The 27,776-nt window shown below is 38.6% G+C and overlaps 2 protein-coding genes across 2 annotated transcripts in view; one reads left to right on the top strand and one right to left on the bottom strand.

Moving 5' to 3' along the window:
- FGF2 (fibroblast growth factor 2) overlaps positions 1 to 27,776 on the top strand; it is a 54,221-nt gene that overhangs the window by 21,002 nt on the left and 5,443 nt on the right. Inside the window, 1 exon segment of the mRNA XM_036852554.1 lies at positions 20,079 to 20,182. Within this exon segment, the coding sequence (XP_036708449.1) occupies positions 20,079 to 20,182 (104 nt within the window).
- The window catches only part of NUDT6 (nudix hydrolase 6), a 43,200-nt gene continuing 40,464 nt past the window's right edge, over positions 25,041 to 27,776 (bottom strand). Inside the window, exons 10-11 of the transcript XR_005019953.1 lie at positions 26,821 to 26,907; positions 25,041 to 25,514 (exon numbers count right to left, since the gene is read on the bottom strand). The gene's annotated coding sequence lies outside the window, so the exon portion shown is untranslated. The remainder of the gene's footprint in view (positions 25,515 to 26,820; positions 26,908 to 27,776) is intronic.

Below are 27,776 nucleotides of genomic sequence, written 5' to 3' on the forward strand. Positions count from 1 at the left end.
CAGGAATACCTAAAATGGCTTTACTTACGTGTCTGGTGCCTTGGCAGGGTAACTGAAACCCCAGTGATTTGTTCCTTTCTCCACGCGGTCTCTCCATGAGACTAGCTTGGGCTTCTTTACATAGAGGCTGGATCGCAAGACCAGAACTCCAATCTGTAAGCACTGTTCACGTCATGTTTGCTAATGTCCCATTGACTAAATTCAGGCAACATGGCCCGAGACTAGAGTCAATATGGGAGGGGCTACACAAGGTATGACTATCAAGAGGTGTGGTTCATTGGAGCCACCAAAATAAGTCTCTACCACATCCAGTTTCCAAACCCCTACTGTCTGGAAAACAACTTCACTTGGATGTCACTCTGTAAGCTTGAACGTAACTAATTCACTTCCAATCAAATAAGCAATTCGTTGTTCTTCTTGATGAGCAGGAAGCTGGTGCTGGATCATAAACTGGATATCCTCATCTTGTCAACTTTCTTCCCAAATTATTCCGTCATTTTTCCTTATTTCCAAGTTGAAAACCTAAACATAACTTTTTCCCCCTTCTTGTTTTTGTTTTTTACCAAAATCCAGACTTCATGAAACCCTGGCATTTATTCCTTTGTTCTCTGTCCTCACTGCCACTTTCAAAGTCCGTATCCTTATTATCTTACACGTGTGTGGCTGCCATAACCTTTTAGTTAGGTTTTCTTTAAACACCGCTTTCGGTCTGATGCCTTTCTTTTCAAGAACCTGCAGTATATTTGTTGTTCTTACTGCATTAAATCTAACATGTTGCATTAAACCTGCTTTTTTTCCCAAGGCCCTTATTTATTGGACCCTACTCCATTAATACAACTCTTTTTTCCGCTATTGTATGTCATCTACCCTTCAGAGTCAGTGAGTGAGGAGGGAGGGTACTTAAAGTGGAAGAGTTTCAGTCCATCTACATTATAAATATCTTTGAACACAGAGGGGAATGGAGGAGGTAATGTGGAGGCAGAGCAAAAATCCTGAAGATAAAATGTAACATGGAAGGGAGTTTATCGTTGCTATTTGTGTTTTTGAGAATTAGGTAGGAGGAAAAGGGGGAAATCAGATATTTCAGAGGGTTGGAAATTAGATCCGTTTTAATGGAATTCCTTAAGTTGAAAAAAATCTTGAACTGTCTCGTTCATTTCACTACTCGTGGCTCAGTTGGGTTTTACATCCACGTAGTCTGGTTTTATTGTTATCAGTGGTGCCGGGTGTTATGTTCTAATGTGCTTGGCGCACACGGAGTGCCTCGTAAATGTTTGTTGGATGGAGAACATAAGCAAAACTTAAAGTTAGACTTTTTATTAACTAAAAGGGACAACATCAACAAAGTCTAAAAGGATGTATGTTCTCTTATATTGAATGGAGAGAGATGCAGAAGGCAGTTCCATGAATTATCTTCACCATTAAAAATAGACATTTGTTCAGCACTCAGTACATGTGCTCTAGACGCTGACCAAGGCGGGGATGAGTGGGGCTTACTTAGCTAGTTACACGGCACAATGAGAGCACCTGTTTCTTCTGTAGATGGAGCGTATAAAACATGTTAGGAACATGGGAAGAGAAACCTATTACATTTTTTATTTTTTAGATCCATAAACCTTTTGGATCAGATAAAAATTTAAAAATTGGACATTGAAAGAATAACTTCCTGTTCATATGAGGGAACAACATTATAAAGTGATAAACATAGAGAGGCATTAACCTGAGGAAGTTGAACAAGCATATTCAGTTAATCCCTGACATTAATTTGATACTGTTCACTTCCATTCCAGAGGCGTCGTATTTTTGTGAAACCAGCGATAGTATTTAACCTCAGTAATCGAGATATCATGTACGGAAATGGCAAACATACTGGAAGAATGTCTCCCACTCCGCCAACTTTCAGCCACAGTTTCAAATACCCTATTTCAAAGAACTTAACTCCAGAGGAGTCCACTTAACTTTATTAACTTGGACTTCGAGGCAGCTGCATTCTTTGGGGTGGAGCCATGCTCTTCTTTTACTGTGACCCTGTTATTCCTTTAAAGTTATTCCTTTAACTTCTCAGCACAGCCGAAGAAGGGGCCCTGTTTCTTCCTGCAGACTTTCAGGCAGAGGAGCCGTTTCCAACTTCCTCCCAAGTCCACCCAGCTGTGTCATGCAGGGGATGCAGGGGAGAGCTTTCCTTGGGAGGGCCTCCTCGGAAGTTTTGGAGATGGGCCTTGAGCTCTTGGCTGCAATCAGGGTTTTCCAAAGTGGAGGCCGCAGTAAAGCTCGTCATGGACTGAGGGATGTGCCGCCCAGGCTATTTTCATGAGGGTCAAATAAAACTCTCTTGTCTTAAGCCTGCTTTGAAAGGTGTTTTCCTAATGATTTTACCAGTCAAACAGAATGACTGTGTGGAGAGTGCAGTTAAATAGCTGGAACGCTCTGGGCAGCTTCCCTTCTCCACCCTGTGGCCCTGCTTGCCTTTCCCCCGAAGCTCCTCCTTTCCCAGGCACACACTTGCTGCTCTGTTTTCTGTTCTGGAGCTGCCTGAATTGTGTGATTTTTGAGGATGAATGTGAACTCCTCAATCCAGAAAGAAGTGCCAGGAACACAAACAGCTAATTGGCATTCACCCCTAGGGCAGGCGCATGACCAGCCAAGCTGGTTGCATTATCTCCATGGGGCACTTAGCTTTGAGAGAGACCTCAGCTCTCTCAAATCATCCAAGAAGCATTTCCAAAAGGTAGAAAGAATCGCCAAGAAAAGGCTGTAATCAGGAGGTGCTCTATCTCTTGGGTATGTTGGATTGGTTGCAGAAATACTTGCTTGAGGCGGTTTATCTTTTTGCTGTTACTCTCTATCTGAGCTTCTTGTGATTTCAGGGCACTCTGGCCAGGTTAATAGCCTTTGAAACAGGGATTTCAGATTGGTGATCCACAAGCCAAATTCCAGTGACAACTGTGTGTGTGTGTGTGTGTGTGTGCACACGTACGCACGTGCAAGCACCTGGCTGGTACTGAGTAGTGGCTGCCCCATCAGTTGGGAGTGAAATATGTTCTATGGTTTCTCATGGTCCCCACTATCCCCTGCTCCTCCTAATCTTACCACCAAGGTGCTTCTCTCTTGTCTGTTACTCACATGGCCCCTGTAGGCCTTTGAGTTTGCTACCCTGTTTTTAGTACAAGTATTTTCAGTGTTCCTTGAATGCTGAAATCTTCAGTCTGAGACAAACCAAAGGAGTTGATAAGGACTTTTCAAGAATTGATTTGTGGGCTTCCCTGGTGGCACAATGGTTAAGAATCTGCCTGCCAATGCAGGGGACACGGGTTCGAGCCCTGGTCTGGGAAGATCCCACATGCCGCGGAGCAGCTGGGCCCGTGAGCCACAACTACTGAGCCTGCGCGTCTGGAGCCTGTGCCCCGCAACAACAGAGGCCGTGATAGTGAGAGGCCCGCGCACCGCGAGGAAGAGTGGCCCCCGCTCGCTGCAACTAGAGAAAGCCCTTGCACAGAAACGAAGACCCAAGAAAGCCATAAATAAATAAATTAAAAAAAAAAAAGACTTACTGCCTGTTAAAAAAAATAAAATAAAATAAAAATTGTTAAAAAAAAAAAGAATTGATTTGTATTATAGAACTAAAATTTAGAAACATCAACTGTTATTTTTCAGTGAAAATATTTTTCAGCCTATAGCAGGGCTGCCCCTGACTGAAGGTCTGTCTGACTTTGAACAATTTGGTCCATATTAGGCTGTTGACTTCCTCAGGGGCCCATCTGCCGCTGGTCTCCTCAGACAACAGAGCAGCAATTCTGAAATCTGGTGCTTCCGCCTCCAGCTTCGGAAGGCCTCTGCTGGAAGACGTCTTCTCATAAGTAGCACAGATGCCGGCCCCAGGAGCCGGTGCACATCCTGTTTCTTCAGTAACATTATAGGAAATATGAAGAAATGCGAAGTGACCACATGTTCTGGGGTCACCAGAGCAGTTCTCAGCGTTCTTTTACTGATTAAAAATGTAAAGCTCTATAACATTCAGCTATCTGAGGCATACAAAATCTTTCTGTCTTGTCTTTATATAACCTTTACATAACCTCCTTCCACCACCTAACTTTTTAATATGGCCACAAACAGGTAGCAAAAGTGGTATTTGAACTTCATCCTTCTTTCCTCTGCCTGCTGTTCCCTCCCGTCTAGTGGGAGTATTCAGAGGCTATGAATAGAGAATGGAAGAAATTGAGAACCCATGGTGGCAGAATAGCCCATAGACCATGTAGTGAGCCTCTGAATAATTGAGAATCTGATAAGTAGAATAAGCCATCAAAAAAAAAAAGAATTTTCAAACAGTGATTCATCTTAGAATCATTTCATATTTTCCCCATGACTATTAGAGTAAAATCATAAAAATGGAGTAACTGAAACTTTGCATCAGGTCTTTGTACTGTGCTGTATTGTGTTTTATTCCATGAGCCCAGATAGGACTGCACTCATAGTGAGTGAACAACAAGTTGTAGAATGGAAAAACCTGCATACATTGGAGGCAAATTATTTGGTCTATGGGCTGTTCCACCTGTGGGCTCTCAATTACATCCATTTCTATTCTGCCGTGGAAACGGAACTCGCAGTAAAAATAATATCTAGAGGAGTCTATCTTCTTTACATGGCTTTTTTCTCTCTCAAATAATTCTTTGTATCTTAAAGCATGTATTTCAAATATTGATTATTAAACTAGATGAGATTTTGAACTAGTTGGCTGATATTTTTAAAATTAATTAAAAAAAAATTTGAGGTAATTTTAGATTCACATACAATTATAAGAAGTAATAGAGATTCGATGTCCCCTTTGCCCAGTTTTCCCCAATTGTAACATCTTGCAGTACCTTTTACAGTATCACACCAGGATATTGACGTCGACACAGCCAAGACACAGAACACTTCCATCATCACAAGGACTCCTCAGGTTGCCCTTTTATAGCCACACTCATTCCCCCAATCCCACCTCTGGCAACTGCCAATCTATCCTCCATTTCTGTAATTTTGTGGCCCCCTTATTTTTAGAACCATTTCTCCAACAGTTGGCCTCTGGGAAGAAAATAGCCTTTAACACTTATGTAGGGCTGAGGACTTTCTGTAGGTGGAAGCTGGTACTTGTTTGTACCTGTGTGCCCTCAGGGTTGACTTGGGGTTCTATGCCAGGAGACAGCGTCTGGTCCTGAAATCCAGCTCACTAAGATGTCGCTACTGCAGCTATTCTTGCCAGAAAATGCCCCTGCCAAAGGTTGATGGAATTTTCCCTCCTGAATTACACTCCGCTTCAAAGCAGGCCAAGAAATGACCTGGGTGGGAGGCATTTCTGCACTCTCCCTGACACTACAATAGTCAGACATTGTCTGGGGCCCCTGGTAGCTGTGGAAAGGGTGAGGGAAGGTATTTTATTTTCTCCACCTATCAACCTGTTGTGATTGTTTACTGATGGGTGTTGAGACTTTGAACTCTTCCCTTTTCTCTCCATCTTTGAAGTTATCTTTGCTGCTGTGCAGCTCTGCGTTAACCCTGTATTGCACTTTGAGCTTCTGGAATGCCACAAGGTGCCAAATAGTCTTTCCCTCTTTCTTGCTATCAGTATGACTTCATTATTTGATGCCACTTAACGAAGTAAAAGCCATTGCCATTGTGTTATTAGAAGAATCAGGAATCATCTAATGTCTACAGCTGTTTGGGCCTGTGTTACACTTGCTCTTATCTGTAGCTCAGCTACCTCAAACGCTTCCACTTTAGGACATGAAGTATGAGATCCAGTAGAGGAGATATTGGGGAAAATTGATTTCTGTAGGTTTTTATGGATTGGAATTGCTTGTAACAGCCCTGTCTTTGGCGTAAATCAGCTGTACATTTAAAAAAAATTTATTGCAGAAATTAAATGATATGGCTTAGACGTAAATGGCAAGAAATTTGGTATTTCAGACATATTATATTACACTTACTTTAAAAAAAATTTTATTTATTTGTCTGCGTTGAGTCTTCGGTGCTGCGCGCAGGCTTTCTCTAGTTGCTGTGAGCTGGGGCTACTCTTCGCTCTTGTTGTGGAGCACGGGCTCTAGACGCGCGGGCTTCAGTAGTTGTGGCTCGTGGGCTCTAGAGCACAGGCTCAGTAGTTGTGGTACACGGGCTTAGTTGCTCCGCGGCATATGAGATCTTCCCGGAACAGGGCTCGAACCCACGTCCCCTGCATTGGCAGGCGGATTCTTAACCACTGCGTCACCAGGGAAGCCCCTATTACACTTACTTTTATTTAAACTGTTTTAAATATTTTGTCACCATTGGTAGTCTTAAGTCCCACGATGAAAACAATTTCTACTTTGTGGATATAAGGCTTGATACAGAGAAAGATTTAATGGACTCATAAAGGCATGTCCTGATTGAGTAGTAATGAAAGAATTCATGGATTTCTAAGGTCCTCCCTTCCTTTCTTCCTTCCTATTTTTCTTTCTTTCATATTATGTCTAACTTTAACCTTCTTTGCAAACCGAGGAGTTGCTAAGAATTTGAAAGAACTGTGTGTGTGTCTAATATTCTTATCTATAAACTTTAACCAGCCAGTTGAGTTGTGAGAAGAATGGAATGTGTGGTTTTTGGTTTCTGGGATGATATGCAAAAGGAAATGATAAAAAAAGAAAGTTTAAGGAGAGAGTCAGTGTGAAGCCCGTTAGTCAAATTAGTCAAACAAAAAAGGAAAGAAGGAATAAATAAATAAATTTAGGTTGCTGATCTTTGTAATCTATCTGATTATTACCTCTGGTATTCCACATATATATGGAGATTTAAAGCTTTTCATTTTTAGCAAATGAGTTTCTTTTGTTACATACACTCCTTTGTCAGTTATCTGCATTAAAAAGTTTTCAGTGCTTGGTCTTCAGCATTAAATTGGATGATTCCTGACAGAAGAAAATAAACCAGTGGGTTATGCCTTGGAATTTAGTTATCAGTTACTCATTAATTTCAGTTCCAAGGAGACTACTAAACCTGACTCAGTTACTTTTTGACTCAAAAACATAATTATATTGGAAAGCTAACACACTGTACCACCAAGTTTTTAATTAATATGTTTGTTTTGAATGAGTAAGTAAGAAATTAAAAAGTGTACGGTGTTCTCAGAGGAGGATGTTGGGAATATAAGTGCTTGTCAGCGGTAGACCCATACAGTGAACTTTGTGATATAGTATTAGACAACTGCTTTCCAATTATTTTTGTGTACTAAATTAAGAGTTTCACTTTGCTTAAGCTTAAAATTATTTAAATGAGAAATAACATTAATGCTGGCCCAACTAAAGAAACACCATGCAGTTGCCACCAGAATGTAAGCTCCATGAGGGCACAGACTTTGTAGATCTTGGCTACTGTTGTAGTTCTAGCTCCTAGACCAGTTCCTGACACGTGAGGCAACTGATACCATTTTGCAGAATGAAGGAGTAATAAACACAGGATAATAGATTGAGAAATTGTATAAGGTCTGTGTCTTCTTTGCAGTAAGTACCATTAAGTTTACTTCTCTTGAGAATAGTGAAACTATAAATTTATTTGCCATAGGTCAAATAGGAGTCAGCCTCAGTATGGTACGACATCATGTACAGCATAAATGACATTATTGAAAGATGCCTCTGCCATTTTGTAGATCATACTTGCCCTTTTCTAGATATCCTCATGTCCTAGGTCAAGTATAAGGTCTCCTAACATCATATGATCCTTGAATCTCAAAACAAAGCAATAGGAAGAAGCAGGTGTAGAGTAGGAGGCCAACATCTATGATGGTTACATAGATGATTACAAGGCTATACTAAAACTTTTACGTATGGAGAGAGATCTAATATCTAATTTTCACTATAGCCTTGTGCAATAGCAATTATTTTCCATTGTGCAGGTGAAGAGGTAAGCTCAGCTAGTAAGTGGTGAAGCCTGATGAGTCCAATTCTGTCTGAAATTTGTCCAATTTGTCCAAAATGTGTGCATTTGACACCGTGTTATTTTTTCTGAGTACTACAATTTAATTTCTGTGGTTTATTTCAGTCAGAATTCTTGAAGAAGTTGTTTGCATTAACTGTTCTCAAATTCTTCCTGTGGTTAATCCAGTGACTACTTTTCAGTCCTATATTACCTGACTTCTTTTGTACCATTTGACACTGAAGGTCTTTTTAAAGGTCCCACTTGAGATTCTGTCTTCAGTTGGTTTTTACTCTCCCCTGGTTTTCTACTTCTGACCACTCTTGGGGGGTTCATTAAATGTATAGACTACATGGGGGGAGAAGTGACTCTCTATATTGAGTCTTCCCATTGGTAAGCATACATAGCTCCCCTTTTAAGTCTTTTCAGAATGACTTTCAATAAACTTTTCTAACTTTCTCCGTACAAGTCCTTGGTACCTTTAGTTATTATCTCAAATGGTATCTTTTTTAAAAAAATAATAATTATGTGTTCTAACAGTTTGTTGTGGGTAACAGAAACTCAGCTGATTTTTATATATTCTTGTATCAAGCAACCTTGCTGGAGTATTTTCAGTACTTCATTTGTATTTTATTTCGACTTTCAAAAAACTTTTTATTTAGGGAAAATTATAGAAGATTTATAGAAGAGTTGCAAAGATTTTACAGAGTTCCCCTATACCCTTCACCCCGCTTTCCCTGAGGTTAACTTCTTGCATAACTGTGGCACTTTTGTCAAAAGTAAAAAAAAAATAAAAAAACCAATACTCATACATTACTGTTAACTAAACTACAGACTTTATTTGGATTTCACCACTTTTTCCACTGACATCCTTTTTCTGCTCCAGGATCCAATCCTTGCATTTAGTCTCTTAATTTTAATGCAGAAAATTGTACCACCCACAAAGAATAACAGTTTTGTCCCTTAGTTTCCAAATCTGTGAGTGTGTGTGTGTGTGGTGTGGGTGTGTGTGTGTGGTGTAGGTGTGCATGTGGTGTAGGTGTGCATGTGTGCGTGCATGTGTGTGTGGTGTAGGTGTGCGTGTGGTGTAGGTGTGCATGTGTGCGTGCATGTGTGTGGTGTAGGGGTGTGCGTGTGTGGTGTAGGTGTGTATGTGTACGTGCGTGTGTGTGTGGTGTAGGGGTGCGCGCATGTGTGTGTTGGGTGTAGTGTGTGTGCACGCGTGTGTGTGGTGTAGGTGTGGTGTGCGTGTGTGTGGTGTAGGGGTGTGCATGTGTGTGTGTGGTGTAGGTGCGTGCATGTGTGGTGTAGGTGTGTGCACATGTGTGTGTGGTGTAGGGGTGTGCACGTGTGTGTGGTGTAGGTGTGTGTGTGGGTGCGTGTGTGGTGTAGGTGTGTGTGTGCATGCCTGTGTGGTGTAGGTGTGTGTATGTGTGTGTGTGTGCGTGTGTGTGGTGCAGGTGTGTGTGGTGTAGGTGTGTGTGTGGTGTAGGTGTGTGCATAGTGCTTACCCTCGTGAGCTGGCTTGCCTGACCACTCTTTTCCAGGCTCTGCTGGCTCTACACCCTCTACTCCTGTAAATGTTGGTGTGTCCCAGGATTCCGTCCTTTGTCCTTTACTTCATGCCTGTTACACACTGTTTTGGATCTCATTTTATTTCTCCCTGTGTGGGTTTGGAGCAGCCTGTGTGTCCAAGGTAGCCACTGTTTGCTATGATTACCAAATCTTTATTTCCAGCATAGATTTCTTTTTTTGAGCTCCAGATTCATATAGCTGACTCTCTTCTGGATATCTCTGTCTGGATTTTCCACAGACTGTCAATATGTCTTAAGGGAAATTACCTGCTTATCATCTCTTGCCAACTTGTCCCTCTTCCTGTATTTCCCATCTCAACAATCTCCCAAATATCCAAGGCAGAGAAACCCGTGGCTCAGAGAGAAACCATTCTTTCCTTCCTTCTTCCTTCCCTGCGTCCTTCTTACCTCCACTATCTCCCTTCATTAACTTTTAATTCTTTTTCCTTCAATTCTCACATATTTATCAACTTCTCTCCATCCTATTTCATGCAAAGCTCTCATTCTTTCTTCTTTTTTCATACTATCAAACTCCTTAACATAGTCTTCAGAGCCTCTGGCCTCTCCAGCCTCATCCTGTCCCGCGATGCCCTCTCACACAGTACACACCACCCCCTCACGCTGTGCTGGCCACACCCATGTACCTGACATTCCTTGGCTGTGCCATGCTTTCTGTCCCTTTCTCCTTTGCAAGTTATGTCAGGATGCTTTTGTTGTTGTTGTTCTTACTCTCTCTTTTCCTGACTAACTCTGCTAATTCCTATAGTCTCCATTCAGTTGTCACTGCTTCCAGGAAACCTTTCATCTCCCAGGCTGGGTTAGGTGTACCTTCTGAGTGTTCTTGGATAGCTTGTGTGAATTTCTCTCATGGCACTGACATTATGGAGCTCATCTATTTATCTGTGTACCATCCCTCTTCTCCTCGACAGTATTGTATGTTCAAGGTCAAAGACTGATGTTGTATTTTCCTTTATGCTTCCTATTGCTTAGCACGGTACTTGGCACACACCTATTACTAGTAAATGTTCATGAATGAATGAATGAATGTATTCACTGTTCTCGGAAACACTGACTTGTCTATTTCCCAAAACCATATTCTTTCACCAGGGACAAACCTCTCTAAATGTCAGCTTCTTTATTTATAAACAAGGAGGGTGCACTGGATGATCTCTGAAGTCCTTTACTGCTCTAACAAATTAGTATTCATGATTTTAAGATTTATCATCCTTGAGCCTATTCAAAAGAAAATGATACAAATTCTGGAGGAAATTCCAAAAAAGGAGTTGCAAAATGTTTTGAGCAATCGTGGTCACATTGAAGTAATAGTTTGGCTTTTTGGTTATACTCTGTTAACTAAATGTGTCAAGTGCTAATTAATGGTCTGAGCACTTGAACATTTGAGTAGTTTACTGTGATCAGAGTTTCTGTTCCTTTGCTTACATATCTAAATCATTTTAGAGAGACTGTGCAAATTCTCCTCTGCTAAAGATTTTCAAGTAAAAGTTAGACAACTGTTTCTCATGGGTATTGTAGATGGGATTTAAGATGTAATTATATAGCGATGGGACCAATTGACCCCTAAGATCTTGCCTAATGATGAGATTCTTCAATTTTGTGGTTTACAGCTTTTGTTTTTATGCTACAACAGAGAAAAAAAGTTGAATTTTAAACTTGGATAACACACTATGTATTTTTCCAAGTTCATCTCTTACTGGATTTAATATCAACATTAGAAAGCCACCAGAAGTCTATGTCTATCAAAATCGTTGACTTCTGTGCATCCAAAACCTGAATATAGTGGGTGGTCTCCAGCGTGCTGAAATGACCGGGGCTACATCAGTGTTCAAGGTCCAATTTAGAAAGGTCTTTTATTGTAGACTTCTTTTTTTAATTTTAAAAACTTTCAAATGTAAAATATAGCATAGATACAGAAAAACACATAAAACAAATTTGTACTTTAATGGGTTATTATTACTAGGTGAACATTTTTGTAATGGTCCCTCAGGTCAGAAAACAGAACTTTGCCAGTCACCATAGAAGCCCCTCTGTGTGTCCCCTGTCCCACCCACAGTCCCCTGCCTCCCCAATAAAAGTGTACAGATCTTTAATTACTTCTTTGCATTTCTTAATAGTTTCATCACACTGATAGGCATCCTTAAATATTCTGCTTTAGTTTACTTTTTAAAGTATGTCAGTTTTAAGCTTTTTTTAGTCTCAGGTCCTCCTTCCATCTTATTTTCTCCCTAGTAATTGATTGTTGAGGAAATTGGATTATTTGACCTGTGGGGTTTCTTCAAAGATTTTTTTTTTTTTTTTTAACGTGGACCATTTTTAAAGTCTTTATTGAACTTGTTACATTATTGCTTCTGTTTTATGTTTTGGTTTTTTGGCTGCGAGGCATGTGGGATCTTAGCTCCCCAACCAGGGGTCGAACCCACACCCCCTACATTGGAAGGCAAAGTCTTAACCACTGGACCGCCAGGGAAGTCCTCGACCTGTGGGGTTTCTCAGTCTGGATTTTGCCTGTTGCTCTGTCTTGGACTTGGCTGTTTAGGCTGTGTGGCTGTTTTGTGCCTCAGTCCTGAAATGACATTCTACCTGGAATATCATTCTATCTAGTCTCCCTACCCTATACCTTGTTCATGAGGTTATCTCCTACATATCCTTCAAACCTTAGCTCAAACCTCATCTCTCCTAGAAAGATTCTCTGATTTTCCCTCTAATAATAGATATGTCATTTTCCGTAGTCTCATAGCACCTGTATAATGCTCCAGTATGACACCAAGGACATTGCTGCAACAGTTCCTTTACCCGCTTTTTCTCGTGTGAGATGCTTTCAATCCATCAAACATTCACAAGAGACTTCTATGTGTCTGGCATTGTGTTAACTCACAGGATACAGAGATGGATATAGTTCCCTGCCCTCAAGAAGCTCACAATCAAAGAGGGCCAGACAAGTATGGTGCAAAATTGTTCCGAGTAGAGGAAGCAGGATAAAGGAGTATAGAGGAGAGGACTCCTATCCTAAACTGAGGGGAGAAGGGAAAAGGGAATGACCACAGAAGGTTTTCCAGGGTAGATTATAATTCCACAGTCTAGCGCACTGCGTGCAAGAGAATTGGTACTTATTTATACTACGAAAAGGAATGTTCTATTTTATAGTCATTTATTAAGCACTTTTTAGGTGGCAAGTTTCATATTATCAATATTATGGAGAAAAACAATTTTTTTTTGTGCTTTTTTGATAGCTATGACAGATACTTTTCAAGTGTATAACTAAACAGCTAGACTGAAGTATTAAAATAGGGTTTAGTTTTATATAAGGTGAAAACCAAGGCTTTAACCTTTATTCTAAATGTAAAAGTATACATTAATATTTTCTATTTCCAGAAACTAGGCTGAGGATAATAGTTTCCCTGGTTAGGCACAGAAGGGAATAGATCATTTTTATGGTTCAGAAGAGTTGATGATAAAGTTATCCAAAGTTATCCTCCATTTTTCAGAACAAATTTTTGCTATTGTCTATTATATTGTTTCATTTCCTGAAAAGTATGGAAAATTTTACATTGTATTCGTTATGTGGAAATTTAATAGAATTCCTTTCATTCCCTATCTTGAAGTGCCTGATATTTAAAACCACTCCTTTAAAGAAGACCCTCTTCCCACTCTTCCTCCAGCAAACAAAACCTGTCTTTGGTTTATGCCTTTTCTATGTCGTAAGATCCAATGGCTTTGCTTATTAAGAGTCTTCTAAATCTCAAGTATGATTATTTTATTGTAGCTTTCCTCCCTATGAAGGCCAGTCCAGTATGAAACAGTGACTGTCCAGCGTCCTTGAGTACTGGCTGAGATTTCACACTGTATAGAATCCAAAAGTATCTCAAGGTCTGTCTCTGGAACATTAACACAGTTTTCATACCTGTTACGGACTGAATGTTTGTGCCCCGCCTCCCGCCCCCCAAATTAATGTGTGGAAATCCAAACCCTCGATGGAATGGTATTAGGAGATGTAGGGCCTTTGGGAACTGGTCATGTCATGGGGGTGGAGCCCTCATGAATGGGATCAGTGTCCCTACAAAAGAGACCCCACAGAGCCCCTTCTGCTATGTGAGGACACTGAGAGAAGACAGCTGTTTGTGAACCAGAAAAAGGGCTCTCACCAGACACTGAATCTAACGCCATCTTGATCTTACATTCCTTAGCCTCCAGAACTGTGAGAAATAAATGTTGCTTAAGTCACCCAGTCTATGGTATTTTTGTTATAGGAACCTGAATGGTCTAAGACAATACCCTTCAATAAATTGGTACCCACATTTAACATTAATTGCCCAATGAACTGCCTTAGTTACTTTTTGTTCTTTTATAACCCCCCCCCAGTTTTTTATTAGAGAAAGTTTCAAATATATACAAAAAATAGAAGAACCAATTTAATGAACCCCATGTACCCATCACCTAGCTTCAGTAGTTACCATCGCAGTCTTGTTTCATCTCTACCTGCCTTAGCTCTTTACCCCCTTCCCTACTACTGGATTGTTTTAACTATATCTGAGACATCATGTCATTTCATCAAAGCATTTGAAAAATGACTACATAAATTATTACATAAGTGATATGTATGTATTAGTGCATATTAGATACATAAATGATTGATATGTATCTCTAAAAGATTGATATGTATCTCTAAAAGATCCTTTAAAAATAATTACAGTTCCATTCTCATGCCTAAAAATTAAAAAAATTCCCTTAGAAGTATAAAATATCCAGTTAGTGTTAAAATTTCTCCTATGGTCTTACAGTAATTTTTATAGTTGGTTTGCTTTCATCAAGGTTTACTCGTTGCTTTTTTTAATAAATTTATTTATTTTTTATTTATTTATTTTTGGCTGCTTTGGGTCTTTGTTGCTGTGCGTGGGCTTTCTCTAGTTGCGCCGAGCGGGGGCTACTCTTCGTTGTGGTGCACGGGCTTCTCATTGTGGTGGCTTTTCTTGTGGAGCATGGGCTCTAGGCGCGCGGGCTTCAGTAGTTGCAGCACACGGGCTCAGTCATTGTGGCTGATGGGCTGTAGAGCACAGGCTCAGTAGTTGTGGCTCGTGGGCTGTAGAGCGCAGGCTCAGTAGTTGTGGCACACGGGCTTAGTTGCTCCATGGCGTGTGGGATCTTCCCACATACCTTTCCTTTAAGCATGTTGAGTTTTTATTATCATACAATTAGAAATATTTTCTAATTTCCCTTGTGATTTCTTTGATATGTGTTTTGCTTGGAAATGTATTGCTTAATCTCCAAATATTTGTGGGATTTTCTAGGTATCTTTTTTTTTTTTTAATTTTATTTATTTATTTATTTATTTATTTTTGGCTGTGTTGGGTCTTCGTTTTTGTGCGAGGGTTTTCTCTAGTTGCGGCAAGCAGGGGCCACTCTTCATCGCGGTGCGCAGGCCTCTCACTATCGTGGCCTCTTTTTGTTGCGGAGCACAGGCTCCAGACGTGCAGGCTCAGTAGTTGTGGCTCATGGGCATAGTTGCTCTGCGGCATGTGGGATCTTCCCAGACTAGGGCTCGAACCCATGTCCCCTGCATTGGCAGGCAGATTCTCAACCAGTGCGCCACCAGGGAAGCCCTCTAGATATCTTGTTATTAATTTCTCATATTACACTCTGTATGATTTCAGCCCTTTTAAGTATATTGAGACTTGTTTTATGGCCTGCATATAATTTATTCTTGGTAGTATTCCTTGAAAATATGTATATTCTGCAGATTTTGGGTGTAGTGATCTTTAAGTGTCAATTTAGGCGTATCCGCATGTAAAACAATGAAGTTGGACCCTCATACAGCATACAAAAATTAACTCCAAATGGATCAAAACCTAAATGACAAGGTACAACTAAAACTCTTACGAGAAAAGCATAGGCGTAAATCTTCATGACCTTGGATTAGGCAGTAGTTTCTCAGATATGACACCAAAAGCACAAGCAGTGAAAAAAACAAAATCAATAAATTGGATTTCATGAAAATTAAAAATGTTCATGCATCAAAGGATAATACCAAGAAAGTGAAAAGACAAGCCACAGGATGGGAAAAGATATTTGCAAATCAGATATCTAATTAGGGTTTGTATCTGCAACATATAAAGAACTCTTACAACTCAATGAGAAAAAGACAATCTAAAAAATGGGCCAAGGATCTGAATAGACATTTCTCTAAAGAAGATATACAAATAGCCAATAAACACATGAAAAGATACTCAACATCAGAAAAATGCAAATCAGAACTAAGAGATACCACTTCACACCCAATTAGGATGACTATAATAGAAAATACAAACAAACAAACAAAAAAACACCACCACGGACTATCACAAATGTGGCCTGGATGTGGAGAAATTGGAACCCTTAATTTCTAGTGGGAATGTGAAATGGTTGCTTTGGAAAAGTCTGACAATTTCTCAAATGATTAAACATAGAGTTACCATATTGACTTCTTGGTATATACCCAAGAGAAATGAAAACATATGTCTACACAAAATCTTGTACATGAATGTTTATAGCAGCATTATTCATAATAGCCAAAAATTGGAAACAAACCAAATGTCTATCACCTGATGGGTGGGTAGATCAAATGGGGTCTCTCTATTCAACGCAATGTTATTTGGCAATAAAAAGGAATGAAGTACTGATACATGGCTATAATGTGAATGAACCTTGAAAACAATATGCTAAGTGAAAGAAGCCAGTCACAAAAGACTACATATTGTATGATCCCATTTATATGAAATATCCAGAATAGGCACATCTATAGAGACAGGAAGTGAATTAGTGGTAGCCTAGGGTTGGGGATGGTGGTATTGGGGACATAGGAGGTGAACCATAGGAGGTGTGGGATGATGAAGATGTTCTAAAATTGATTGTGGTGATGGTTGCACAACTCTGTGAATATACTCAAAACCACCGAATTGTATGTACACTTTAAATGAATTGTATCATACATGAATTATGTCTCAGACTGTTAAAAAACAAAAGTACCAGGGGTACCAACAGTTCAGGACAAGAGCCAGTGATATTACTTAACATCATGGTAACTTTGGAAAAAGAACTTATAAGCTGAAGTTAATTGATATGAAAAATTCAAGTCCACTAGGCAAATAAGCGTAGGATCACTTACCATGCTGGCAGAGTTAATGTTTTTCAGCATAGTTTTCAAATGACAGTGATGTTAAGAAGAGACTAAAGTTTCAGGTAAATGAAACCTACCTGATCTAAAAAAAAAAAAAAAAAGTCAGGTCAGGTTGGTTGATAACATTATTCTTATATTCCATATACTTACTGATCTATTTCTTCTGTCGATTTTTGCTTCAGGCAATTTATTATTATAGCATATTATCTATTATTATGTGCTACATGTTTAAAATTATTACGTCTTCTTGAGGTATCTGACCCTCTTATCATTATGAAATAACTTTGTTCATCTCTAGTTATACTACTTGCCTTGAAGTCCACATCAGATATTAATATAGCCATACCAGCATTCTTATAATTAGGGTATACATTTTATATTTTTTCCCACATTACTTTCAACTTGCCTGTATCTTTGTATTTAATGTGCTTTCCTTGTAAACAACATAGTTGGGTTTTGCCTTTTAACTTCTTGACAATTTTTCCTTTAAGTGTTTAGTTCATTTACATTTAGTTCAATTATTGATGTGTTGGGTTTAATTTGCCATCTTGGAATTTGTTTTCTAATTTCCCCATCTGTTCTTTGTCCTTCTGTTCCTCTTCTTCTGCCTTCTTTTGGGTTGAGTACTTTTTCATATTCCATTTTGTCTAAGACAAAAATAGCCCAGCTATTAACTATTTGGGTAGGTCAGGATTATCCTTGCTCCTGAACTCTACCCTTGTCTTTGAAGATCTCTCTTCATCCTGCTTTTCATTTGGTGAAGGCTCAGTGATTCTCAGAGGGCTGTCTCTCAGCTCTGTTCCACTCCCAGCTGTCAGTGGACTGCTGCTTTGAACTCAGCAAAGCCTTAGGTGCTTCAGAAGGATCTCTTAGCCCTTCTGTTCTGTCCTCTGCCTCTGGTGTGTGACGGTTGTGCACTAGGTGCAAGCTCTGTAGGAGAGAACCGGCAGGTGGGTATGGAATTGCTGTTTGATTAGGGCTCCTTAGAAATCCAGTTCCTCACATCAGCAGCACATAAAAGTTTGTAAAAGTTCAGCTGGTTTCTTTATACTCCCCATTTTGATAGGGTTAGTCTTCTTCCTGTCAAAGATGGAAGCAGGTCATCTTTTTTGGGGGGGAAGGGATCATCTGTATGTGAAATTTAGTTTACTTAGGCCTCTTTGCATCTCAGCTCTGATGGGTTTTTAAAGAAAATCTATGATTTTGCGGATTATCCAGCTTCTTATTGGTTTCAGGCTCTGGTTACTTTTAAAGTTTATATTTTTATAGTTATATGTTAATGGAAACACTTTTCAGGCATCTACAATTAGTGTTTACTTTTTAGTGGCTTATCAAATGACAATATCCTAATGTGGAATCCCAAGAAATCTGTGAAAGGCCAATGAATAAATGAATGATGACATTTACTTTGGGTACTGAGTCGCAGGTACTGACCACACATTAGTATCCATAATCTGCCTTATGACCAGTAATACACATTTACAAGATGGTGGGCTTGAGCTAGGCTACAGTTTATTGATAAAGTGCCGGGAAAAAAGTATAGTGATTGACTATGCAGTCTTGCCTCAGGAGCATTTATACAACCATATGAGTTAAAAAGAGATGCAAATGCATTCATAATTAATATGGCTTATCTACATCACTTTAGAGCTATATACAAGGATTTTTATTCATAATCATTAATTTTGCTTATATTTGTTAAAAATAAATCTTATTTTCTACAGTTTCCCATGTTTTGAAAGAGACTTTATGCCTTTCTCTGTTTAGTTTTCATGTCTTGATTATATTCCTTTTACTTTGTACTATCTTTTAAGATTCTGTAGAAGAATTTCACCTGGAGTGACTGGTACAGAGGAGAATCAGACATTAAATGTCCAACAAATATCTTTTTTTTAAAAATGTAAATTCTCAAACATTCATAAAGTAATGAGAATAGAATAATGAACTCCCATGCTTCTAATAACTGTTGACATAGGTTAATCATCTTGTTTTATTTATCCCACCCATTTTATTAAAAAATTATTGATTGATTGATTCCTGGAATATTTTAAAGCGAACCCCAGATGTTATATCTCATTTTACCCGTATGTTGTTCTGCCTGATAGGAAAAAATTTAAAACATAATTAATATGACATAATTATGTCTAACAAAGTTAATAGTAATTCCAGAATTTTTCAAACATTGCCTTTTCGTGCCATGTTTCCTAGCTGCCTGGAAACACCTGGGAAAATTAAATTTACTTTATGTTTCTAATGTTATCCAAATAATATTATTCTGATTTCTAAAATTTTGGATAGTCACTCCTTTTTTCTATTGCTCTCAAGCATGTCCTAGATATGTTTATAGGCCACAGAATAGCCTATGAAAGAACTTGTTCTGGGACCCAAGCACATTTTATACACACTGTGTACTTGATCCACTTATGGTGATTTATAATGCAGGTTATGAGAGGCAAAGTTCTGAGAAGTTTGACAATAAAGAGTTAACTTGACTTAACCAAGAATTTCCTAAATTTATTTCGCCCCAGAACCTGTTTTTTAAGTAATCTCTGTTGGCCAAAATACATTTTGGGGAATGCTGTTCTAGGCAGGAGAATGCTGCCTCTGAATAGCGAAGCAAATTTTAAACTTAATTTTAACTGAATTAATTAGATGATTATTTGTCCCTATGGCATTATCATCATGATCATGTAATATCTATTTTTTTGTTTTCCAACAGTCTGCTTAATATTGATAATGTAGTGTAACACATAGGTCATCCTCTTCAGGATCTTACATTCTGAAAATCTTTCATCACACTATAAGCAAATTAAGCATAAACATTTTGTTTTCCAATAGATATTTGCAAAAAAAAAAAAAATCTATACATCACAATCCCTCCATAAAGAAAGATAAATGCATTTGGTATTGTATTGAAGGGGAAGCTAGAAATAAGAGGTAAGGAAACTCAAGGAAATACAAACCAAAAGATAATAGTGAGCAATTATATTTTATTTGTGAAGAATTGGTTAAAATAACTTTTAAAGAGTTTAAAGTTAGGCAGTAGGGTGGAAATTCTCACAAGTAGTTCATATATTTATGTACTCTTAAAATATGTTCATTAAAAAAAAAATCTAAGTAGTTAACAGGGCCAAGTGGAGGCTAATTACACATCAAGGGAAAAAAATTCTCCGTCACTCTTATCCGCTCACTGACACTGGATTGAGAAGGGAGTCAAGAGGCACTCATACTTTAGTGGGTCTGCCTCTCATTCTAACAGAATTTAATTGACATCTGGCCCCTGTCCCCCAACTCCTTGCCACGGTGGGTTAGCTGGTTGCACAAGTGCCTCTTGTCTTTACCCTGTATGTTGCATAAATGTGTAGATGCCTCTTTTTTCTATGATGCTACAAAGGTAATTTTTTCTCCATTACTTACAGTCAAACTACAGCTTCAAGCAGAAGAGAGAGGGGTTGTGTCTATCAAAGGAGTGTGTGCGAACCGTTACCTTGCTATGAAGGAAGATGGAAGATTACTGGCTTCTGTAAGTAATGCTTTCTGTTTTTGTACTTTTTTTTTAAATTTAGCTTTTATTGCTATGAATTTACTAGTATTGGTATTATTAAATCTTTATTAAGGATTTTACAGGTATATCATTTAATCTTCACATTCATCCTATAAAATAGAGTATTATACTCTATTTCACAGAGGCAAAAACTGAACTTCTGAGGGAGTAATAAAGTAACCAAGAAAACACAGCTCATATGAGGCAGAGCCTGGATGGCACGCCAGGACGGCACGCCAGGCAGTCTTGACTCCAGAGCAGGAACTCTGATTCACTGCATTTTACTGCCTTTGCTGCAAAGCTATTAAACTATAGTTTTATTTTTAAATTATTATATTTTTAATAAGTTTATTTACTTTTGGACGCGTTGGGTCTTCGCTGCTGCACAGGCTTTCTCTAGTTGCGGCGAGCGGGGGCTACTCTTCATTGCAACACGCAGGCTTCTCATTGCGGTGGCTTCCCTGTTGCGGAGCATGGGCTCTAGGCGCACGGGCTTCAGTAGTTATGGCACACAGGCTCAGCAGTTGTGGCTCTAGAGCGCAGGCTCAGTAGTTGTGGTGCACAGGTTTAGTTGCTCCACGGCATGTGGGATCTTCCTGGACCAGGGCTTGAACCTGTGTCCCCTGCATTGGCAGGCAGATTCTTAACCACTGTGCCACCAGGGAAGTCCCTAAAACTATAGTTTTAAAAAAATCTTTATATTGTGCAGTTGTCTGAAGATCATTGGGATGGACATATAAAATTTTGAGTATGCATTTTTAAGCTTCTTTCAAATATGACATAGAAACACTTGCCATTTAGAATACTATAAAATAGTGACAATAATGATCGTATCTCAGAGTTTTTGTGTGGACTAAATTAAATAATTTATATCAAGTGCCAAAATCAGGGTCTTATACATAATAGGTCCTCAAAATTGTTACTTCCTCCTCATGTTACTTCTCATTTATATATAAGCTCATTAAGGGCAGGGCCTTCTCTTTTTTTTTACTTTTTATCACAGCTACTCCAGGGTCCTTGCTGTTGGCTAGTATTCTTTCCATTAATACAGGCTCCCTGTCAACTTCACCATTATTATTACAACCAGGATTGTATGTCTGTTGAGCAGACACTGTGTGGGGAATGATGCAGGGAAGCAGATCAGTATAAAAGACACAGATTGTACTTCTGTCTCATTGGGGGAGCAGATAAGACATGTACCTAAAAGTGTGTGTATATACAAACCACAGCCATAATACCAATACCAGTAGCCAGTTATATAGCGCTCTATAACTTTCCCCACAGAATGGATCTAATAGTACTGAGCAGTTGTGGTGTTTTGAGCTTATATAGATAGTTTTTGAATTTTTTCCTGAGTGAAGATCTTTGGATTTTTTAAAAATGTTTTATTGGCGTGTAATTGATTTACAATGTTGTGCTAGTTTCTGCTGTACAGCAAAGTGAATCAGTTATACATATATCCACTCATTTTTAGATTCTTTTCCCATATAGGTCATTACAGAGTATTGAGTAGAGTTCCCTGTGCTATACAGTAGGCCCTTATTAGTTATCTATTTTATACATAGTAGTGTGTATATGTCAACCCCAATGTCCCAGTTTATCCCTCCCCTTTTCCCCCCGATAACTGTGTTTGTTTTTTACATGTGACTCTATTTCTGTTCTGTAAATAAGTTCATTTGTAGCATTTTTTTAGATTCCACATATAAGTGATATCATATATTTGTCTTTCTCTGTCTTCACTTAGTATATAATTTCTGTGTCCATCCATGTTGTTGCAAATGGCATTATTTCATTCGTTTTTATGGCTGAGTAATAGTCCACTGTGTATATATGTACCACATCTTCTTTACCCATTCCTCTGTCGATGGGCATGTAGGTTGCCTCCATGTCATGGCTATTGTAAATAGTGCTGCAATGAACATCGGGGTGCATGTATCTTCTTTTCAAATTACCGTTTTCTCTGGATATATACCCAGGAGTGGGATTCCTGGATCATATGGTAGCTCTATTTTTAGTTTCTTAAGGAACCTCCATACTGTTCTCCATAGTGGCTGTACCAATTTACATTCCCATCAAATGTGGGAGGGTTCCCTTTTCGCCACACCCTCTCCAGCATTTATTGTTTGTAGATTTTTTGATGATGGCCATTCTGACTGGTGTGAGGTGATACCTCATGGTAGTTTTGATTTGCATTTCTCTAATAATTACTGATGTTGAACATCTTTTCATGTGCCTCTTGGCCATCTGTATGTGATCTTTGGATTTCTGAAGGGACTGAAACAGACTTACAGAGAAAAAGAATATTCAACCATCTGACTGATCGTCTGACAAAGATATATTTAATATATTTATGTGATTTTTGCAGGATAAATAAGTCTCAGTGTAGCAGTGCTCTTTTTTTGTAATTGAATAAATTTTAGAATCCTCTTCAATAGCTAGTATTTTTTGAGTGTACAGCATACTAGATACCGTGCTAGGCATTAGGGTTATAAAGTTGAATACAAAATGGCCTGTGCCTTTATAATAAGTGACAATCTGGGGAGGCAGAAGTGTAAATAAGTATTAGTAATAATGTGTAAGGGGTGGCTTTGATGTGTTCTTCTATATGTTGCATGCATGCATAGTAATAAAGGAAAGGGAGCAATTAAACTTGTCTAGATTGGGAAAAATGACCTACAAAGAGGATCTGACATAATGTAGAGGAAGGAGTTTATCAGGCAGTTCGGGAGCAGAGGAATGGAGATCAGGGTATAGATAATTCTAGGACATGGCACAGGCATGGATGCAGAAAGCTTACTAGGGGTTTCTCCAGAATTACAATTCACTACTGCTGGAGGCAGTAGAAGGTAGAAGGGAAGAGATAAGGCTGGAGAAGCAGGTAAACTGCCTGCTGAAGTACCTGATAGCACCATGCTGCTCTCAGCAGTGGGAAGCCATAAAGAGTTTTAAGACGAGACACATGAGATTTGAATTCAAGAAAGAGCTCTCTGGCAGCAGTGCAGAGGACGGATTTGAGGGGGCCAAGGCTGGTGGAGACAGGCCAGTTAGAAGGCCATGGGCATAGTCCAAGCAAGTGATGATCAGAACCTGGCAGTAACAGGACGAAGAGGATGGAGTAAAGTGCTAGCACTGAGGTTGACCACAGTTAGGAGTAGAGTAGAGGAAAAAGTCAAAGATGACATCCAGGTTTCCAGTTTGGATGAGGAGGTAGATGAGAAAGGGGGAAGAGGAAAAGAGCAAGTTCTGGGAAAAGGTAATACAGGTTCAAATTTAGTCTTATCTAGTTTGAGTTGCCTAAGAGAAATTCAGGTGAAGATGTTCACTACATAGTTGGAATTACGGGTCTGGAGTTTAGAGGAGAGGTGTGTGTTGATATATAGATTTGGGTGTCATAAGCATATATGTGGTGGCTAAAGCAGGGGAATGGATGAAGTTTCCTAGGCAAAAAAAAATATAGCTATGAAAGGCTGACTACTTGGAACTTTCACTTCTTCCACTGTTTTTTTTTTTTTTCTACCAGCCTGTTGTCAACTCGGGATGATGTAATACTTTGGGAATCTACTGAAGTAGCATTTTAAATATTTCCAGGACAGTGAATCAATGGGTAATTTTGGATGACCTTGACCTTGCAGAGAGAAGAGGGGTTAACCCTACTCTTCTCACCTCAGGATGTAACAAAACACAGTGTGAATTACTTTGTCTCCTGCAATAGTGTTGATTTGGCTACTGTCAGACAGTAAAGGTGGTGGAGGAGGAAAGAAAGTAAATACATACAACATTTGCTTCTGTCTCAACCATGGACAACACTAGTCAAATTGACACTAGTCAAAATGGTTTTAAAGCTCTAGACTTTGCTATGTCTGTCTTGTGACTTCAGATTGTTACCCTGTGGTTTTCCACTTATAGAGATTAGAAGATCCAGTAATCTGGTAATGATGGTGGCCCTGTAAGACAGTCATTGGAGGGGTTATTTATCTTGAGAACACAGGCTGGAACACAGGTTCATCTGTAATGATAAAAATAATTGTCAAAAGTGATGAAAACAGAAGCTACTCTACCTTATTAAAATTTTTTTTTAAAAACTGAAGTATAGTTGATTTACTATGTTGTGTTAGTTTCTGGTGTAGAGCAAAGTGATTCAATATATATATATATATTTTTCATATTCTTTTCCATTATAGGTTATACAAGATATTGAATATAGTTCCTTGTGATATATACACTAGGACTTTGTTGTTTATCTATTTTATACATAGTAGTTTGTATCTGCTAATCCCAAACTCCTAATTTATCCCTCCCCACTCTTCCCCCTTTGGTAACCATAAGTTTGTTTTCTATGTCTGTGAGTCTGTTTCTGTTTTGTAAATAAATGTCAATGGACATTTAGGTTGAGAAGTTACTCTACAGTGAGTCTTTGAAACTACTGGGGTCTGTAAAAGAGGAGACAATTTAAGACACCAGACCTAAAACCTGAGCTGTCTTCTCATTCTTAGAGAATTCTCTACAAGTTAGAAGTCAGAGAATTCTGACCTCTTCTCTTGGCACATAGGCATTAAGCTTCCCAAACTGTTGATTCTGTACCATCATCAGAAGCATAAAGTGATCTAAACAGTGTTTTCTAATTTCTTCCTTAGCTAAGCAGGACCTTTCACAAGATTAAGGTCACAGCATTCTATTTAGTCTTAAATATATTTCTGTCCCCTTGGATGTGTGTTAATTCTTCCAGATACAACAGATTTCCTTCAAGCTGGTACAGTAAGAGTTAATTTAGCAATTTATTGACTCAGAAATTTATCACAAACTCTGTAGGGACAAAGCCACAGCTGTTACACATAAATGAAATATTCAGGATTTATCAGTTTTATTTGAGGAAAGGCACCAGCCAAGATCCAGTTGTTCCAGCTCCCGTCACTGGATCTATTCCATGCCAAGGTCACGAGTCAATCTCTAGTCTTACCATTCAATTTGTGTGGCTTGCTGCCTTGTCTCTTCAGCAGCAATCCTCTTTCAGATTAGTCTGGGTGGGCTGTGTCAATTTTCAGATGAAAAAGTAAGTGTCCCTACCCCCAAACAAAGGAGGTGGTGTTGGTGGTGGTTCAGGAAGTGGCATATTTTCCTCTGAGCCAGATCCATAGGCATTGAGCTGTCAACAATAGCAACTTTCAGGCAAGAAATGAAAAGTCTTGACCCTTGGCTATTAATAGCATCTGTTCCACTGTTTAATGGGTTGCGATGAATCACTGATGATGAAAGACACTGTAGCCGGGGATGTCAGCAGGGACCTCACTCAGGTGACAATGGGAAGAGACAACTGGCATGTAAAAAAGAAAAACAAAACAAAACAACTTTGGGATAAGTCCAGTGTTGTGACCAGTAGCCATCATTTGGGGATGCAGATGTTCCTTATTACCCAGAGACACACACTGGGGTTTATGAACAACTTGCACTTGCCAAAGGCATAATTCTTCCCCTCTTCTTCTACAGGGCCCCATTTCAGACTGCTATGTTATGGCACATCCCTGGGTTCTTCTGCATTTTATCCTGTGTGCGATTCCTACACTGATTTGTAAAACATTGTAGTTTCTTCTCAGAAAGAAGAGCATGCTGGATAATAACACATTTTGGTTTCTAAGAAGAGTCAGGTTAGGTTGATTACTACCAGTTGAGAGTATTAAAAAAGACTAAGTTGTATACCATTTTTTTTCTCCAACATCTTCACATATTAATGGCATGAATGTATTTAGGCTAAGGATTTCTCACTGTTTGAAACACTTCTTAAGGGTCTTTCCCTTTCTTTGAAGCTAGAAAATATAAATGTTCAAAGAGTAACTATATTTACCTGCCAAAGCCTAAATTTGGAGGCTGAAGTTGAGTAGTTCCTTAATATACAACAGACTCCGTATTCCATTCCATAGCAAAATAAATTTTGTTGCTATGAACAACAGAAGCCCAGGACAAATATTAGGATCTATGATTTCTTCTATGTTCAAAAATTGCATATAATGAGGTTAACTGTAGTCTTAAGTTTAAATCACCAAACAACCTCAGTGTTAGCACTGGTATGAAAAAATCTGCCTGGTCTTTAGCTGCTAGAAAGTTGCACATTGTTTTCTATATTATGCGACAGATTGTGATAACCTAAACAAAATAATTCAGTAAGTATTAGAATGTGTGTGATCTGTGTTGATCTGTAAGAGTCAAATATGCAAAAATTATGTATCGTATCTGAGAATATACATTTAATTACTGTAAAAGTAAAATTTTTTTTACTTATCGAGTAACTTTCTTACCTGAGGGGCCTTACAATGAAATGAAACTTAAAGTAGAGAAAAGAGATTTTTGAGGGTTCACTTATACAGAATGGTGATATATACTGATTATATTTGTCAGAAGAATGCAGTAAAGAAGAATGAATATCATTTTTAAGAGATAAAATACTAGATTAAATGCAAAGGTTACTGCTTAATAAGAATTACTGCTTCTTTTAGAATCCAATCTTGTAAAATTTTATATAAGCTACATATATATATTACAATATTAAGATTAAATTTACTTTTAACTTTTTACAATTTGTGTCTTTCTTAGTTTGTTTTGAAATAGTCAACACTGATACTTACACATCATGTCTGTTTTTAATTCTCAGAAGCGGTGTAAGCAAAAGTATTCTTGGACTCATGTTGAGCAAACTCTCTCATAAGCCAAAACTGCAAAATCAAAGTACTGTAAAAGAACAAACAGTCCAAAAAACAGAGCATGGGGGAGTGAGCATAAGGGTCAACCTAACATTTAGCAGTGCACGAGAATTCTGAGGCCAATACATAAGGACAGGGGATGGCGGGGGGCGGCAGGGGGAGAAGAATTTACTCTAGTTCTTATTTTCTTATAGTATGCCAGGGCTTTAAGGTTGTTTTAAAGGCTTAAAAATTGTTAAAGATTGGGAGGGATCTTAAAGATCATCTAATCCAGTCTTATTTTACAGATGAGAAAAGTAAGGTTCAGAGCGGTTAAGTGACTTGCTCAAAGATACAAGATAGTTAGGGATCAAGGCAAGACTGGAACCCCGGTTTCCTGGCTCGTAAAGATCCTCACAGATGTTGTTAGGATGGTCAAACTCTTGCAATGGGTCACCTGGCTTAGTTTCCTCAGGGACTAAATTAGTCCATAAAATTAGACTATATTCTATATTTCAGTACTTAGGCTGGATTTTCCTTGGTCTTAGTTCCTTTGTTCTTATTTAGATTTTGCAGTGCCACTGAATGGTATTTTTACTGTAACCTATATAAAAGTTTCATTTATTCATTAATTTAGTAAATATTTATTGATCACTATGTGCCAGGCACTGATATAGCAATAGAATAGAAGAAAAACAACAGAAGAAAATCTCCACCCACCTGGCATTTATAGTATGGTGAAATAAAGTGGATATGTATATATAAATAAATGATCTGTATTTGGATATTGTAGAGCACAGAAATGAATGAGATGCTTTTATCCCTCATAGTGTAACTAGAGTTACTAAATTCAGTTACTTGAGATTCTTTTTTTGTGGTCATACTTGTAGCCCTAAGGTCAG

This window comes from Balaenoptera musculus, chromosome 5 (genome assembly GCF_009873245.2).
Source record: "Balaenoptera musculus isolate JJ_BM4_2016_0621 chromosome 5, mBalMus1.pri.v3, whole genome shotgun sequence".
NCBI classification, from domain to species: Eukaryota; Metazoa; Chordata; class Mammalia; order Artiodactyla; family Balaenopteridae; genus Balaenoptera; species Balaenoptera musculus.